The 19,478-nt window shown below is 25.7% G+C and overlaps 1 protein-coding gene across 1 annotated transcript in view; it reads right to left on the reverse strand.

Moving 5' to 3' along the window:
- The window catches only part of LOC113554472 (inositol-trisphosphate 3-kinase A-like), a 221,596-nt gene that overhangs the window by 193,282 nt on the left and 8,836 nt on the right, over positions 1-19,478 (reverse strand). The window contains exon 2 of the mRNA XM_026958349.1: positions 15,026-15,726. Coding sequence (XP_026814150.1) covers positions 15,026-15,726 — 701 coding nt within the window. The remainder of the gene's footprint in view (positions 1-15,025; positions 15,727-19,478) is intronic.

Consider the following 19,478-nt stretch of genomic DNA (forward strand, 5'->3'; position numbering starts at 1 on the left):
ATAACTACTTAAACTTTTTTTTAAGTATTTTGAGTTGTAATTGAGAAATCTAATTAGTACTAATGGCAGTTTTCTGATTCATTCTAGCAAGTGCTATACTAATACGTTTACACTAACGATTCATTTGTTTTTATTAGCCGTACATTCATACATTCATATGATATATTTTGTTTATAAAACTGTTAAAGAATCATCCAGTTAAAAATTGAGAACTCATAAGAAATATTCTTATAAAAATGTAATATTCATTAAAAAAAAATCTAGATAAATACTGAACTGTAAATGTTATCAAACGCTGTATTTTGTATGTCGGTGAAAAACAATCAGTCTTTTGTAATTATATTTGTATTCGTTTTATATTATTTATGTTTATTTATGTTATAACAACGCATATTAACTTTACTAAACGCCCTTAATAGTAATAATAATATTATTTAGCTAATATCGTATTATAATAGTATGATATATATACACAATAATAATATTGTACTGTTACAACACCAATGTTATTATATACGAGTACTATCGTATAAATTCGTGTCACACATTCATTACTTAATGTCAATAATATATTTTTATTAGAGCAAATTTTTTTTTAGTAAGGAATATATTTTTATATATATTAAAATTTAGTTTTACATAAGGCTCTTTTCAATAGATTTCTATGACAACTCGTTTTAGGTAACTCGCCGTGCCACTGTTTTGCGTTTATGTTCAAGGTCAATAACGCCTGTAGCGCCAGACGTATATATTGTAGTAATAAATAAAAATGCATAGCCAGTATGACGTCAATGGCTTACAGATTCGAAATCGGGAAATAGGCTCGATGGGAGAATTGAACATCGACCATCGGTACAATAGTATCATAACAAAATACGACAAACGCGTTTCTACGGGATAATCTAACAAATGGTTGTGTGTATATAACCAACTGTGACTATTAGGTATAATCGATTAAAACAAATAATATCGTTTTGTTCGTCCCGAAAAAAAACTAGTTTTCAGTTACCTCGGTTTTTTCATTTCGTTTTGACGAGCTTTGTTCAGTGGTTACTTACAGTGTCCTTCGGATGCTTTTATATTTTTCACGTATAAAATATAATTTTAAAATGAGATCTAAGGCTTTGACTTATTCAATTTATTATTTAGTAGGTAGAACCTTTATTCAATACTATATTATTTTACAATTGTCAATAATAATCGCTTTTGTTCGTATACTTTTGAACAACAATGCAATTTATTTTATTAGTTTTATAGTAAACATTTATTACAAAACGAAAATAATAAAAAAAATGTATATTATGCTATATGTATTATATATTCAATGTCTGTGTCGGAGAATTATGTAACAACTCATAGAAAAACGACCGGGTAATCATCTACATGATGTCAGTTTTAGGAAGTATTCGTATGTACATGTAATGTAAATACACGAACATATATATATATATATATATATATATATATTTACGATGCGTCGGCTTAATGCATTATTTTCTTTTAACAGTTTTTGGTTAGAACTTAGATGGTTGAATACACATTATGACTAAGAACCAAGTCATCAAATAATTTAGATTTGTATAGTATGGTTAGTCAAAAATTCATTTCATCACAATAATAAATTGCGATTATATTTTTTATTAAGAATTTTATTTGATAGACTACCTACAAAAAATGTTCCCGATTTTAAAAAAAATTTAAAAACGTAAGCAAATATTATTGCTGATATCTCAACTTCATCTCAATGTGTGATTTGCATCTTAATTTATTATTCTCGTCTCACAAATGTATCGCAGACATGTATCGGAATTTTTATATCATGATAATTTTTAATATTAAATAACTACTATCTACGCAAATTAAACAAATTGTATGCTAGGTATACCTAAAACACAGCTGAGTACACTTGTTTAATAATAACAATATGTTTTTATAAAAACGAAATATGCTCAATATTCTTTGATGTGTTATGCCTACACATTCGTTCAATTAAATAAACACATAAAACACAATTTAAGTCATTTTTAAATGTAATTAAATAATGAAACACGGAATTGCCCTTAATTTTAAGTAATCAACATGATTTATTTAATGATTTTATTTTTTTTTTAAATTACAGATATTTTAATTTCATAAATTATTTTATTAAAAATACCTTTGCAATAATACATTATTGCAAAATATTTTAGACTATAGAGTAACAAGAAAATGATTTTTCAGCGTATAAATTACTCCACGAATAGTCATTTATATTTTTATTAATTTAGATATAAATAAAAATGTATTTTTTGATAATATCTGACCAATATTCAGAATACAATAAGTTCCTAATTATGTCTATTTATTTGTTTTCAAAAAAATAATAAAATAACGCACTTGGACAAATTAGACTCTAGAAGTTTGTGTTATAAACTATAATTTATGACTAAAATATAGATACCTTAATACAATGATACCTGATACTAAAAATGATCATTTTACTGTTTTTTAAAATATACTAAAATAGACATTAAAATATCGATTATCCAATCTTAAAATTTTGTATTTATCTAAAAGAAACAAATATTTATTAATATTAAAACTAATCCGGAGCACAAAATTAGATAAGTTCATCATGCAATAATCAATATAAAATATCATTGAAATACACTAAGAAAATACAAATTAAAGACATTATAGAAGTGAATTACTAAGTGTTCATACCTACTTATGAATAATTGGATAATTTATTTAATATAATTGGAAAATTGAATGCAATGTCTATAAGATAAATGTTATATATTATTATACGATCATTAAACATTTAAAGACGTTGATAAAAATACACACATGATTTTGATTGCAATGTTTATGTTATTAAAAAAAAATAACTATAATAGTGTAATGTATTGGCAAGGTGCATGTAAATAACAAACATATAGATTATAAGTATATGCGAGTATGTGTGAACGTTATTGACTGATCGGATAACACTATACGTATTATAATCATGGTCATTAGGTTGCTTTAAATAATAAATTGTATAAATGCAATAATGCAAATAATAAGAACATGAAAAATAACTATTTATGTAACTAAATATCACGAAGTGTTATTCGTATAGATTGAGAAATCCAATATGCCTAGAATATACTAGTAACCACATCAATAACTAATTTTAATTAATTTCTAACATTTAAAATTGAATTAAATGTATGTTATTATTTTTAATTTACTATCGTGTCCAAGAAAATAATAGCGTAGAATTTATACTTAAATCTTAAATTAGTTGTACTTACTCGGAAATAAACATTTTTTTCTTTAATTTTACTTAATATACAAGTACTTACTACATTGGTGTATATAATTAAAATATTATACACATTACAATGAATAACGTATTTTTTAAATGTGATTTAGTCAAACGTCAAGAACACGAACCTACTAATGAACTGAACTAATTAAATAACTACATTTAAAAAAAACATAATATACGTATATATTTATAGAAAAAAGTAAAATATGAGCCAAATACTCGTAGATATCAACTTAAATGGTATTAAAACTACCGGATATTTTTGAATACATTTTTTTATAAATATATTTATTGATGATTTATCATTAACAAATAATTTTCAAGTAACCACTTGTTTTATTATACAGTTACAGTGCGAATAAAAACGATAACACTCTTAAGCTCGACATAAAATAATGTGCATTAAAACAATTTCATTCACAAAACACGACTGTTTTGTATGATACAACTATATCATATCATATTTCGTAACTATTTGTTAGTTTCAAAAATATAATATGTTTGTACAGTTCCCGAATTCCCGGACAAATTCCATACAATAATCGTATACTGAATATCAGATTCTCCGACGTTAGTCTGTAAGTTCCTTATTCATACTTATTTATTAACATACATACCATTAAGTTAAATTGTTAATACTTAGACATCTAATTTCGTAAATAAGATTGTATTAAAAAATATTAAATCTAATTGGAAATTTAAAAAAACATATTTCAATTTAAACATAAGACTTAAAACGTATACATTATCCGTCATTCTATTAATATATAATGTATATTATAAACAGACATTACTTCTATTGTAAACTGAATATTAATGAATCTTAAATCATTTATAATTTAATATAAACATAACAGATGACAGTCATAAGTTATTATTATTTATAATATTAAAATAATATAATTTACTCTATAGACTGTTGTAGTGGTCTTAATTTTTTCTATTCGTTATTGTCGTACTTATAACAGATACTATTTAAAACTTATGAATTTTACGTGCATAAATGGCACAATACATAGGTATTATGAAAACTAATATATTTAAAATTAGACATATAGTATAGTACCTTAATTTTAGATTCTGATCAAAGTGATAAATGTACCTATTGAATTCACAACGATTTACGTTTTTTTTTTGCCAGTTTACACAACTTAATGGTTTAACGTTTTATAATAGAATAAATTATCGATTCTTAAGTTCAAAAATAGTTTTTGATAAAAAATTGGATGTTGATTGGACTTTTTGAGCCAAAAGTAAATATTTCCAGGACTTTTTAAAAAAACCAAGAAATAGAAAATTTTTGGTAAACTAGTTTTCGAAAAAATTGAATTCGTTTATTTGTTGAAAAACAAAGAATAGAAATTGTAGACTTAAAATTATCACTTATTAATTAATTTTATTTTTATATTTTTGTTCTAGCAAAATTTTTGAATTATAAATTCAAAACGTTTCAAGCGTTTAAATAATAAATAAAACGTTTTATATAATAAAACGCTTGACATTTTAGAACATTTTTTTACATTAAATCTGATGTAAAATTTTCTAACAAAAATTAAAAAACATTAAAAAATACAAATAATTATTATCAGCCATTAAAGTAAAAATGTTAATGAAATTCATCAAAATTATAAAAATAAATATTTTATAACTAAAAATTAGAACCTTTTTTTAATTTGATATGAAAATATAGTAAAAAGATTTCTTCTGAGTTATTCTTGATAATATTTAAAAAAAAATTAAGAATTTTAAAATAACAAACCTTTGTATGAGTAATTTAAGTTAAAATTTAGACAAATCTTGAAATTAGATATCTTAACTTATTATTAAAATGTATTCTTTACAATTTTTATTATTTTGTGATTATTTAAAATATATTCATAGTAAAACTTAAAACACTTTATTATTACCTAAATTTTATATTTTTTTAACACAGTTAAATTTTTAATGTATTTAATTATTGATAACAATTTTTATTTTCAGTCTAAAAGGTTTAAAATCTATTACAAAATATCACATTAGATGTTTCTACAAGAGTTTTAAAATATCGAAAACATATACGAACAAATTTTTTTTAGTGTTTGAAAATCATGAATATTTGGTAACTAGTTAGTTATTAAAAATGTATACCCTTATAGATTTTCAATTTTAATAACTAAGACTTGAACATTCAAAATAAAAGATTTCAAGTAAGTTATTCATGCAGAAATATCAACATTTTAAAAATAAGGTGTATTTAAAAATTATTTAGATTCGTTTTTAGCATTCACATCGTATTTCAGGTGTTGGCTTTGATAAGTTTATATCTAGTAATATAGTATGAAATTATATAATGATAAATACTATATAATTATATATTTATAACAATTAATTTAATCTAATTACTAATATTAATAATATAAATACATAATTAAATAATTTTAGAAGGTTAGAAATATATATAAAAAAACATAATTAAAAATTTAAGTTAGTCACAATTCAACAAATATTTTTATATTTTTTATTATTTTCTAAAGTTTTGTTTTGACGAAAATGAATATTCACACGTAAAATAACGATTTCTCATTAAACGATTTTCTTATTGGATGACAGATGTTGTCGCTCTGAATCGTTTATCATATGCAATGATTTATTATTGAATACAAATTTAGGACATCCATTATAGTGACCTACACGATATTGAGATACAGTTGACACCTACTATACAGAATAACAAGTTCCCTGATTTTTCTATCAGTTAAGTAACGCATACGAGTATAAATCTAAATTTTAACGGTATCGAAATTATTAGAAGGTATTCGTACCATTTATGTTTGTCCAGAAAAATTATATTTTTATTTAATTTATACAATTCGATATTATTGTTTTGAATATGTTCGACAGATAAATTGAACTTCCATCATGTTATCTTAAAAAAATATGATTACCAACGGTAATAAATTTTGTTTTCATAGTATAAATGTTTAATCTTAATAACCCTGAACAATTTATATGTACATAAATAAAGATTCTGTATGGCATAATATATGACATAAGCATCTTATTGGTTCACACAGAATTTAAAATCGGATCAGGAAGGTAAACCATTTTAATAAAACATTTATTCTTTTTCTGGAATGTTTCCAAAAAAAGATATACAAACAACACACAATAGACATTTTAAAAATAAAAATATAAACAATAAATGTACTTATATAAGTTATAACTAGGGAACGCATTTTATTGTAAATACATATTTTTATTGGAATGAGATATTTTAAATCTATATGTTAAAACTAATAAATAAAATTGAAATATGCATAGGCTTAATGCAATTTGAAAACTTATTCTAAGTTTATATTTTTAAATTTAGTCTAATCACATCACTATGATGTTTATTTTAAATAATTTTATTATATAGAAGAATAAATATACAAGTACATTAGTAAATCATAACAGAATGTTTAACAAAATCAAATAGTTAAGATTTATTTGACAGTTTATAATAGATATATACATAAAGTAAAATAATTTAACTGTTATCAAAATATTTTCATATACGTATGCAATATACTTAATATCTAAATATACGTACTCGTACATTCAAAACAGTTTCTTTGAGATTTAAAATAAAATATATTACACGGTTTATTTCAGGTTTTTTTATACTTACAACCACTAAGAAAAAAGTAGTAAACATGTAAAATAGGATAAAACAAATCTTAAATTTACACATGTTATGATATTATTATATGTTGTTACATTTTATTGAGTACATTTTAATACCAAGACGTGAAATAAAATAATATTTAAGTCAATAAAGAATTTATCATGTATAAATACACAATATATAAACCTAAGTAAAGGTAGGTACTACGTTTTCAAACAATTTTCAAATATTGGAAATATATGAAAAAATATCTGAATATAACTTTAAAGTTAATTATTTATTTAGGTTATCCAATTTAAAAGATTGAACTATACTATTTCACATTTCTACCAACGATTAAGTTATAAAATCTAATTATAAAATACTAAATACCTTCTTGGATTATTAGAATATTTTAAAGAATAATTAAAATGTTATGTAAGTATGGTAACAATTTATAATGCTGCACCATTTATAAAATTTTAATATTTAGATGTAAAAAAAGTGATGATTTTATTTTAACGCCCATCACGGCTTCACGTTAAGAGAATCCCAAATTCCCATGTGTTATCTTCATTTTACAAAATATGTATAATATATATTTTTTTTGTTAAACTAAATATTTAATAAACTAACTTATTATAAGACTTAAAGTAAAAACATAATCTGTATTTGTATGCGTGAATTAAATTGTTTTTTTTACGATTTAACAATATTTTTAAGTTAGTAATGACTAATGAGTTAGTAAAAACTTATAATTTCAAAATATTCATAACTATCTTAAAAGTTAAAATATAATAAAAATATAATGTTTAAACACAGATGATGTGCTGTTACCTTAAAGCTTAATAATATGTCAATAATATTAAAGCTAATAATACCAAATTAGGTTTACTGAACGTAAATTTGATATTTTTTTAATTTGCAGTAAGACAGTCTAACTACAGATCGTGGGTGTGGCGTCAAATTAAGTTTTGCCAAAATAGTACATTAAAGTATTAAAAACAAAATCGGTTAACAGTCCTCAGGCGATATTCCATATTCTAATTAAATTATATTAAATTTTCATTTTTTTTTTTTTTACTCTAAAAACAATTTAAGGTTCATAAACATTAAACAGTCTACAATTATACTAAAAAAACAATAACAGCTATTATTGGTATATATTTGGCATTTATCGGAGTGTTTATATTAACATCACGGGTCAAATTACTCCGATAATAAAAACCTATCAATAAAAAAAAACAGTCTTAATTACGAATCTCATTGCTTGAAATTATCACTACTGTCGTCATATTCACAAAACACTTTCAATAGCAATCTATTACGTCATTCGAACGTATTTACGCTCTTATATTGTTTCAATTAAACGCAATTGACGCTATATTCTTCAACGCCGACTTCGTTATAAATACTATGTATAACCATCTTCTCCCCTCCATGGTTAAATAATAAATGGTCAATGATCGGTGTCACCGGCGGCCGTCGATTAATTAACTATAATAATATATATCCTATACCACTGCAGTTGTGCCGAGGCACGTGCAATGACGTCTTGAATATACTGTACTTAATGTAGAATTGTTTTTAATTTTTGAAGTAGACTTAACTACAAGTCGTGCTCATTCGAATTTACTTGACAAATTATTTTTCAATTACGACTGATAAACAAAACATAACAATAATAAAAATAACAGAAAAATTACATCAGGTCATTTGAAGAATTGGTAAATAAATTAAAAAATGTATACAAGGTTCCACATATTTAGTTGTTCTTATCGAAATTAATAAATACCAAAAATACCGTAGCCACAAATAGTTAAATAGTTATACTCTTTTTTTATTTATAGTGCCTTGGCCTTTCAATACTTGTAACACTGACTAATATACATTTCAAAAGACTATAAACCAATTAACTATCATCTGTAAACCGAAAAAAACTGGCTTAAAATGTCTGAAAAAAGTGTCACAAATTGGTTATTTTCACACGAATATCGGGTTATTTAATTTAGCTTGAAACACTTTTATCTGGAATAATATTAAATCTAAAATTTAATTAACTATAGTACTATAAACTATATACATTGTACAATGGTCTATATGAAACTTGAATAGTGTCCAAATGGACAGTTTTACACCATCAATTTTAAACTAATTTGTCAATAGAGAATTACTTTTCAATATAGTTTAATAGCTGTATTTATATAGATATACATTTAATTTATATACACAGTAAGTCACACTATATTTTATAAAATGGTATATTCATCATAAATTCAAGTAAAAATATGTTTCGTACTATCGTTTTGAAAACCAAACGAAAATTATATTTTAAGTTATTTTTCTATTTATGTTTAAATTCATGACACTGTGACATGTTTAAAAAATTATAAAAAACAATTATTAAGTTTATATTCTTTAAATTAAATATTTATTAAAATTGTAGAGAGAATTATTTTACTCATAAATTATGTTTTTGACAAACTTTGAACGTGGTTTTAGATATTATGATGATAATTTCATAAACGGGTATATTTCTTACTTATTACTAAATAAAAAATATCTTTTACAGAAAAGTAAAATTTTAAAAGTTATTATTTTGAACGTCAAATAAGAAGTCATGCTTATAATAACTATACACTATACCTATTACCTATACTACAGTAAACATATAACAGAACTTCGGGTTAAAACTAATTCAATATGTCAAAACAGTGAAAACTATAATATTATGTGTATGAGAACAAAATTGGAAAAATCAATCTGCTGTATAGTATGATCCAAGTATATCATATAATTGAGTAGGTCACAGTTAAGTACACAATTCTGAACAATGACGGTTAGATTTCAAACTCTATTTTAAAGGATATTCATATTACTATAAGTAATTAATTTTTATTAAAAATATGGTTGAACTAATTTTTGCAAAAATATCGCAATTACAATATATTAATTTAATATAATAAGTAACATAGTAATATGTTATTATTACTTATTTTTCTACTGTTTTTTGTTACTTTCTTCTAATTATTAAGAAAATTAATATTCAATTCCTAATTTTTACCGCCATAATAGTATTAAATAGATCAAAAATGTTACTAGAAACTATAAAACAAAAAAATACATTCTTATAATAAATCCTCGCAATGTTCAAAAAAATATTTGATTGAATATCATAATAGTACATTCATAATATACATAAGTATAAGTATATATTTATACATATCGTTAATTCATATTTTTTTTCTCAATTTTGGGTACTTTAATTTTTTTCCAATTTTATATTTTTGTTTATTGAACTTAACTGTCTTCATAAATATTAGATAAAAATATATTACAGTAGGATTAACATTATGTTCAAACTCTGATACAATTATACGGTATAAATTATTGTTCTCAAAATAATTATCATATTATACGTCATTATCTTTCTAATTTTCAAATTATATACTTTATATGGTTATTACTTATTATTTACTAAATAAGATAAACAATACAAACAATCTACACAAATACTACGCTGTATAGCTATAGCTAATCGGCAATATGAATATTGTATATGTTTAAACGTTTTGTTCTTTACCAAAATAGACAAAATAATAGTGAAAAATAAATACGACCTATACCTTTTAAATTATTGACGTCATTGGTTTAAACTACAATATCAGCACTTTCATAGTGGAATTAACATAATTATAAATCAGAGAATGATCCCACCGTGAAAATAATTTTGATGATTATATATAACCGATATCTTTAATAGCACTGTGTCCTGTATAAAATATCAAAATGTAATTGTTCCTCGGTCACATACAGGGTGTCCCGCGAGGATTTACCCATTGCAATATCTTCTGAAATAATAGAGATATCATAATTCTGGTTTTTTAATAAGATTCACAGCAACAAGAATTACAAATATTTCATGTTTTAATTTATTTTTATGTTTTGGTAAAAAAGTTATAAACTGTATTTTTATTTTTAATTATTTAAAAAAAAAATTGAAGATAGCCATTTAGAGTTTTTTTTGAAAATATTGACTTTTTAACATTTTAATTTCATCAATTTCCTGATTTTTAATATTTTTTTTAGTTTTGAAAAAAACCCGTTCGCCAGCCGTACGAGCACGCGGGCCACATGTTTGATACAATGATACCACTATTGGACTATGGCACTGTCGTATTAAATAATTCGCAGTTTTTTCGAAACTAGAAAAAATATTAAAAATCAGGAAATTGATGAAATTAAAATGTTAAAACGTCAATAATTTCAGAAAAAAAAAAACTCTAAATGGCTATCTCCAATTTTTTTTAAATAATTAAATAAAAAAATACATTTTTTAACAAAACATAAAAATACATTAAAACATGAAATATTTGTAGTTCTTGTTCCTGCGAATCTTTTTAAAAAACCAGAATTATGAAATCTTCATTATTTCAGGATATATCGCAATGGGTAAATCCTCGCGGAACACCCTGTATAGCTATCACAGTTCGTTTTCCATTTCATGAACAACCTATCTACCGCTGATCTTTTGTCCTTTCAAACCAAACATAACCCGTGATATGCTTATCTAAGCCCTACATGGCTTTTTACAATGGGACCGACATATCTACACCGACAAAGTAAGCACGACCAAATCGTGTGTGTGTTTACCATCATGATATTTTTATTTTGTTACTTGTTTAACAGTTGTTCATATTTACATTCACCGAACACGCGTGATTATTTTAGATATACAATATAATCACTTAATAAAAAAAAAATACTGTAATTATTTTTATTTAGTTAAATAACTGTTCATAAATACATCATTGAGATATATTACGGAATAAATGATTTTGATGATGCACATAATCGTGACCATTTTTTCGATAGTCCATACATAGATCCGGTAATAAATTCACAATAAGTTATTTTTATCATTTATCAGTAAATGAGGTTCCAAAACTTTAAAACAAATGTAGGAAATTATTTCAAAATGGGGTTTTATTTAACGATACTGAAAGTTTGTTTTATTTATATCAATGCATGTATAAAGATCTATATTAAAAATAACACGTTTTAGATTTGAAAGACGACGTTACCATTAAATATATTATTCTCATATATTTTTGTTTACCTACATATTAAGACGTAATGATTGGGTTAGTGATTTGTGAAACTAAATTATTAAATGTATTAATTAATACATATTTAAAAAATGTCTTTATTACTTACATATTTTTTTTTACATCAATCGATATTTACGATCATTATAATGAAGCAGATTTACTTTATTATTAGGTATAATCCGGCGAACAAAATGTATCGTATTTCTATGATTTGCGGCAAACTCTGATACTATAGTCACGTCATAATGATTTACTTTTATGTTCTAATGACACACACATAACAATTTGTATGTAATAAAAAGGCTTCTTTTAAGTTTTGAAAAAGTATCTAATGAGGATTATTTTGTGTTGGATTCTAGCGTAATTGAACATTACAGAAAATCTCAATCTTTATTACACAGCAGCAGCATATTATTATACTAGAACTGTACAGGGTATAATATGAGTATTGGAAGTAAATTAATTTTATAATATAACAACAGGATGACAGTACTTTGATAACTTCAATATTCATGATTTTAAAATCACTGCAGTATTAATAGGTTCTCTTTCTTCCTAACTTTAGTCGATTATACCATATTTATGATTGTACGAATTTAATATGACACAATGATATTTTCGTTTAACAGAAAGGCAATACAAATTTGGTAGATAGTAATCAAAGGTCTTTTAAATATATTTTCAGTGCCAATGACGTCTGACACTCGTTGTACATCTATAGTATGATAATGTCAAGATAAAATTGCTCAGTGATTTAGACAAAAAAAAAATTCAAAACCATGTAGATACCTAAACTGTACTTTTTACTATAGTTTTTATTATCGTTGCTGACAATACTTATCGACATCTAATTTCAAGTTGGATAAAAGTTAAATTACAAATCATTCGCATTATGTCGCAAGGATAACCATGGAGAATTCATTTTTAAGTTAAGTACCTAGCTATTAAGAAATACAAATTGAAACCCGTTGTTTTTATGATAATGAATAATGATTATATTTTTTTGTGTATTTATTAGTATGATAAATGATGATGTGATTGTTTTTGTTTAATTATCCTATGATGCTATGGTGGTGATATTTATTGTAGAAACACTCAGTATAATTATATTGAGAAATACCTTTTTCTTTCAAGTAAAAATTAGCGTTCTTATAGGTTTTATAATTTTTAGCAAATTTTTTTCTGGAACAAACGTGGTTCAATCGTTCAAAAATAACAAATTTGTATGTACAAAAATTCCACGTAATGATTAATACGTAACATTATATAGATACATATAACAATTATTATAATTCACAAAATATATACCGCATAATTATACAAATTTTAAACATTTCTTTTGTTTGCGTTCTACCACATTTAAAACGATGTCGCGTTGATCAAATAAATTATCATGCTGTTTAAAACATATTTATAGCAACATTCGTATCAAAAGACAAAAATTGATTAGTTACACCATAATGTATGAGCATAGCAAACAATTTCCATTTTCAAAAAGGCAGGCGTCGTTGTTTCTATGTCTAATATATACCTATATATTTATTTGGTACACACAATCATTACAGAAGGGCCATTCATTTTTAATTCTTAGTCCAATGTAGACGACAAATTAGCGTTCAAAGTCACGAAAAATATACTAAAATCATACCTAGAATGAGCCTCTCGGAGTTTTTATTGCCAGCATATTACATATAATAGAGCCATCGATCGATGATATGATTGTACAATATATTATAACAGGTACCTACTAATATGCATAATATATGGACTAGAGTACTAGACCAACCAATAAGTGACTAAAATTCAATATCATACATTTAATCAACGTTAAATTTTTAGTAAATGCCTTCTACAACGTAGGTATAAGGTATTATATGTTTATTTTTGTGTATTATTATTTTTTATCATACATAGGCAATGTCTAATTTTTCAGTTTGTGTTATTTATTTAATAGCCTATAAAAAACAATTTAAAAAATGACTTAAATCCATTCAATAGTTTTTAAGTAAAATCCGGTCGAACATACATATAATTACATACACACATATAATTTTATCTTTTAATAGTTATAATTGTTATAAATATGTAATAAAAATACTTTTTATTTTATTAATCGAATAATTTGACAAATTCAATAATCCTGTGTAATAGTATGTACTAGATAAATGTTATGTAAACGAAAGGTCAAATAAAAAATAAATGCCTCACAATAATATGTTGCGTTATAACTTTATATTTACTATATACATGTAACTTATAAGGGAGCGGACGCTGTGGGAATCGGTCCCTCTACCTCTGAACCACATTAAAAGGTATCCCGTTTAACATTTACTTAAAAAGGTTTGTCAAAACGCTCAAATCTAACTTCAAATAACATTGTATTTTTTTTCAAAAATGTGTTTTTATTATTTTACCAGAAACACATAATATTTTATCGAAAATGAACGGATAAAAATAATTTCTGTATTGTAACAGAGATTAGCAAGTATTTTGGATTACAACATCGTCTCTGTGTTTAAAAACTAATAAAACTGATGAGCAAATAACGTTTGAATTTTCAAAACTTCAACAGTTTAAGTAATAAAGCAATTTATTTTTCGAAAATATAATATGTTTTTTATTTATGTTACTTTTGATATACTACGCATAAATTTAACAAATAATGTATGTTTATTTAACACACGTTCAATAGTTTTAAATATTTTAGTAAAATGTAATACAGTTTTATCGTTTTTATATTATTTAAAGGTATCAAATAAATGCTTAATATTTAGAACCATTTGTGATTTGTGTTAAAGAGGAGGAGGTAGAAGAGAAAACGAGAGTCTATTACAGATTCTGAAGGTCTGAACTCAGCACTACCTTCTACTGCACATTATGATATTATCGTTTTATCGTATTTAACGGTAATTAAATAGTATACAGCTATTAAGTGGTAAGTACCTCTTAATAATGCAATATAATTATATCATATTATTATTTAATAACACTGACCTTTGCCTTCGGTTTGGTTTGGCCGAATGCCGCCGCGGCGTCATCATCCTCGCCGCCGCTGAACGTACTGCACGTGCTGCATCCGGATATCTTGCGCTCGGGCGTGTGCAGCGAATAGTCGGCGTCCAGCACACTGATGACGCTACTCGAGGCGCTCCACGTGCTCGCTGCGCTGCAGTCGGACGACGAGTCGTTGAACCCGCAGTCGGCGGACGGCCTGCACTCGAGTTCATCGAGATCGTCCAGTGTGAACATGGACGAAAAGGACACCGGGTCCTCGGAGTGGTCGCTGACCACCACAGACGGGGTCCGGAATTGCCGTCCACCGCCATTGACTGGGGCCACACCGTCGGGTGGATCGTACCCGTTGAACACCACCGTACCGCCGTCGCCGTCCGCGTTGTTGCTGAACGACCGGTACAGCGCCGGTTGGTGGATCAGCCTGCCCCCGAAGTCCCGGTGGTGGTGTGTCGTCTCGTAGCCCTGGTCCAGACTGTGGCCCTTGCGACACGGGCCGCTCGTCCCGTCACCGGAACCCTGCCAGCCCACCGGTCCCGTCCACGACTTGCGCCGTTTTCGTTTCACTTTGGTCTTGTTAACCTCCAGCCGGCTGACCACCACCTGCTGTTGCGACTGCGTGTTTTCCGCGCCGCCGTCGCCCACATCCGAGTTCGTTGTCAGCTTTTCGTCTTCGTCGCTACCTATATACATGGCACAAACGACGATTCGTCAGAAATTATAAAAATATATTATACAATACATACAAATACACAAGATTCGAAATGACGGCAAACGGTCGCTATTCGTACGGTCCACCATTTAAACTTTAAACGTACAAAACGCAGACACTTTGTACGGTCCGGGTAAAAATGATGTGTACATCACGCAGAACACTATTATAATATTATAACAATATTGTTAAGTCATTAAAATAATGCGACTACTGATAACGCGGTTATGGAAAACGATTCGTAACGTTACGGCAGTCGAAAAATATTACGTCTTCTCGGTAACGGTAATTTCTCGATTTTATAAGAATTTTAATATTCGTAGTGGTACGTATTTATAGTATTAGGCGCTGTGTATATACCATCCAAGGAGTTACGTCGATTGGCAGCAATAGCAGTGTATCGTGAAATAATTAAAACGGCGGCGGAGAGTAAAAGTGTGGATTCCAGAGTTTACATTTATTCACCGAAATTGACTTTTAATTCGTTTACGATAGTTGTGGGATACGTATGGCGTACAACACTATTTTGACCGTACGTTGTTATTGTAAATCTTACTAAATTTTTAAATGAGCAAAAATTGAAAATAATGATTTGAAGGTTAAATTCCTTGGAAAAAAAAAGTGAAACAATTAAGAAAGTGTGGTTTATCATAATTAGGTATCAGTTTAAACATTGATTATGAAAATGTCGGGGGTTGGAGGTTATATCACTTAGTTTTTCCACTATCGATGTAAATATAAAGATAAATATACGTTGCATTCCTAATGTACATAAAATATAAACTAGTCACAATAAATAATACAGTTTGGTCAATATGTAATATAGTCAAAAACTATTTTTGACAAGTTTTTTTTTTCTTTTGTGACAATTTAGGTGGTATTGTATAGAACTTTATATAATTGTCAACATAATTTTTGATGACTTCAAGACTTATTTATGTTATACCTACATAATTTATGCTACGTATGTTAATATTTATTTACTATAGTACTGGCATATTCAGGGGAGAAGTTATACCACAGAATGCAATGTTATATCATAATGTTCCCAATTTTAAGCTTAGTATATTTTTGAAGTTTGATAGCGTTTTTCACAATAATATCGCAAATGTTGAAAATTAATGCAGTCAGCCTGTAATTTGTAGTGATTACACCGATCGCAGAACAACTGTTGTAGTGTTATGATTTGTATAGCATTTTATTATTTATTTAATATCAGTCAAGGCCGTAACTGAAAAAAAATTTCAGGGGGTCCAACATTTAAAAAAAATATAAGTGTTGAAAATGTATAGTCAATAAACTATATTCACCACTAAAATATATCTATTTTTAAAAATTTTGAGGGGGTCCGGACCATTAGACCCTCCTCCTCCTGTTACGGCCTTGTCTTCAGTAAAATAATAAAAAAAATTAAAGAACAACATTTTACATAGATACCTCCACTGCTACTCTTGTCAATACATTAAAATGAAAAAATTAATATACATTTATATTTTTAAAAAACGATAAAACTTTTACTACAGTGGTAAAAAAAATATAAAGAAAGTAATATATAATTACTTTAACAACCATACGTTTATCATTGTTTTTCATTCTCACCTCTCAAATACAAAAAAAAAATTCTGATACTGTATTATACTAGTTTATAATATAGTTTCCGTGTTCTAAAATGTTTATTTTTATAGACATTTTTCATGTTTCGCATTTTTAATGTTTGACCGTACAAATAGTATCCTATACCCAAAAATGACAATTCAGTAGTGTACGAGTATTTAGGAATTTTAGACTACAGGTATTAAACATTATGAAGTAGTGTCCCTTTTCCATTAAAATTAATTAACAATATAGACATGATTATAAAGTGCTAGGTGACGTAGTCTCCCACAATTTCATAAGTAATTTATCAAATTAACGCCCAAAAACGGGTCTTACCTTAAATGTATTTCTAAGACTCAAGCCCTTCAACATCTTAATTTTTATACTCGATGCTTTATAATATTATATTTTAATGAACATTTTAGAAATGCATGTTAAATATTAAAATAATAAATGCAACGTATAAATCGTATAATAAAAATAAAAATTCATCATTGGTTATTAAGTGTTTTAATCCTCAAGCACCGACATCTTTCTATGAGACTCAAAATTTGAGTTAAACTAATATGATAATATTATTGTATCCACCACGTGCACTCAAATGTGGGCACTTATACTTATGTAATTACCTACAAGATTTTCCGGTAAACTCAATTATATCGTTACAACCACCACAGGTTTAAACTGCATGTCTACATTAGTTTTTATAATATGTCTATCCTATGAAACATAAAATGTAAATAATATGAAAGTAATGATTATTATTTTGTTTTTAATATATTACCAAATTGTTTTAAAATAATATAATGTATGTTAACCTATTGTTTAATAGCAATTACATAATTTAATTTATTGGAAAATAGTATATATTTTATGGGACATAGATAATTTTGATGACTGAATTTGGATAGAATAATTATACATATTAAGGCATATTATTTCTTCAATTATAATAAAATAAGATCGCACTAATATAAAAACAAACTGTGTTTTATGGTTATTAGTTTGTATACTCTACACATTATAAACTATAATTATATATTAATGCTAGTCTATAGTACAACTAAATTAACATTGTAGTATTTTTTTTCTTCTTAGCCATTGGTCATATTTTAAACACCAGCAAATGGACCTTTATTATTAATATTTATTTTATTAACTAAGGTTATTAACCAAGTTTTTTGTAAGTTTTGTTCAAAAACAGAAAAATAGATTGATTATTACAATTATAGGTACTTAGGTTACCAAATTTATTAGTATCACGCAGATATTTTTAAAAATACACATAAAAAGTGCTCATTTTACTTTTGAAAATAAAAATATATCTTATACATGTCTATACTATAGACCCTTGGAGGTTTTAATCAATTCAGATTAGGAGTGTATGGCCAATCTTCTCCAAAAAATAAATAATTTTATTATCCTTATTGTTAAAAAAAATTATTGTGGTGCAGAAATGAACTCTACTGCCTATTTATTTCCTAATAACAGATATTCTAGTAACCATGAAGAATAAAATAGAAACTATTTTAAATTATTTTTTGTGCCATTGTCCATATACTTTTATCCCGTATATCTGGTCATTTATGTGTACCTACGTGTAAATTATTATAGCGATTATTAGATTATAATACATGTATTTTTACAAATTTTTTCAGCCCGCATAGTTGTAACAATGAAGTTTCAGTTCAGTCATGTATGTAGTCGTATTAAAATTGCAATTAATTGAAACGCTTTTGAAGTACGACAAAACTGTACTTACCTACTTAAATACGTCCTAATACCTGTGATTTTTATATTCATTCTTATCATTATCATACACATAATATATATGTTTATAATTTGATATATCTTAATATCATAACGTTTTAACTTTTAATTTAGTTATTTTTTTTTATTTACAAACTAAAATTGATTAAAAGGATTTAGTGAAATAAATTAAAATATAAAAATTACAGAGCAGATAAAAATAATAATTAATAATCATTACACATTTTATAATCATATTATATGTCAAAGTTTATTTACAATTATAGTTTAAATTATTCAACAGAATTGCAATAGTATAATAAAACATCAAATAGAAAGATTTTATATTTTCATAATAATAAAAAAGGGTATTGCAAT

This window comes from Rhopalosiphum maidis, chromosome 2 (assembly GCF_003676215.2).
Source record: "Rhopalosiphum maidis isolate BTI-1 chromosome 2, ASM367621v3, whole genome shotgun sequence".
NCBI classification, from domain to species: domain Eukaryota; kingdom Metazoa; phylum Arthropoda; class Insecta; order Hemiptera; family Aphididae; genus Rhopalosiphum; species Rhopalosiphum maidis.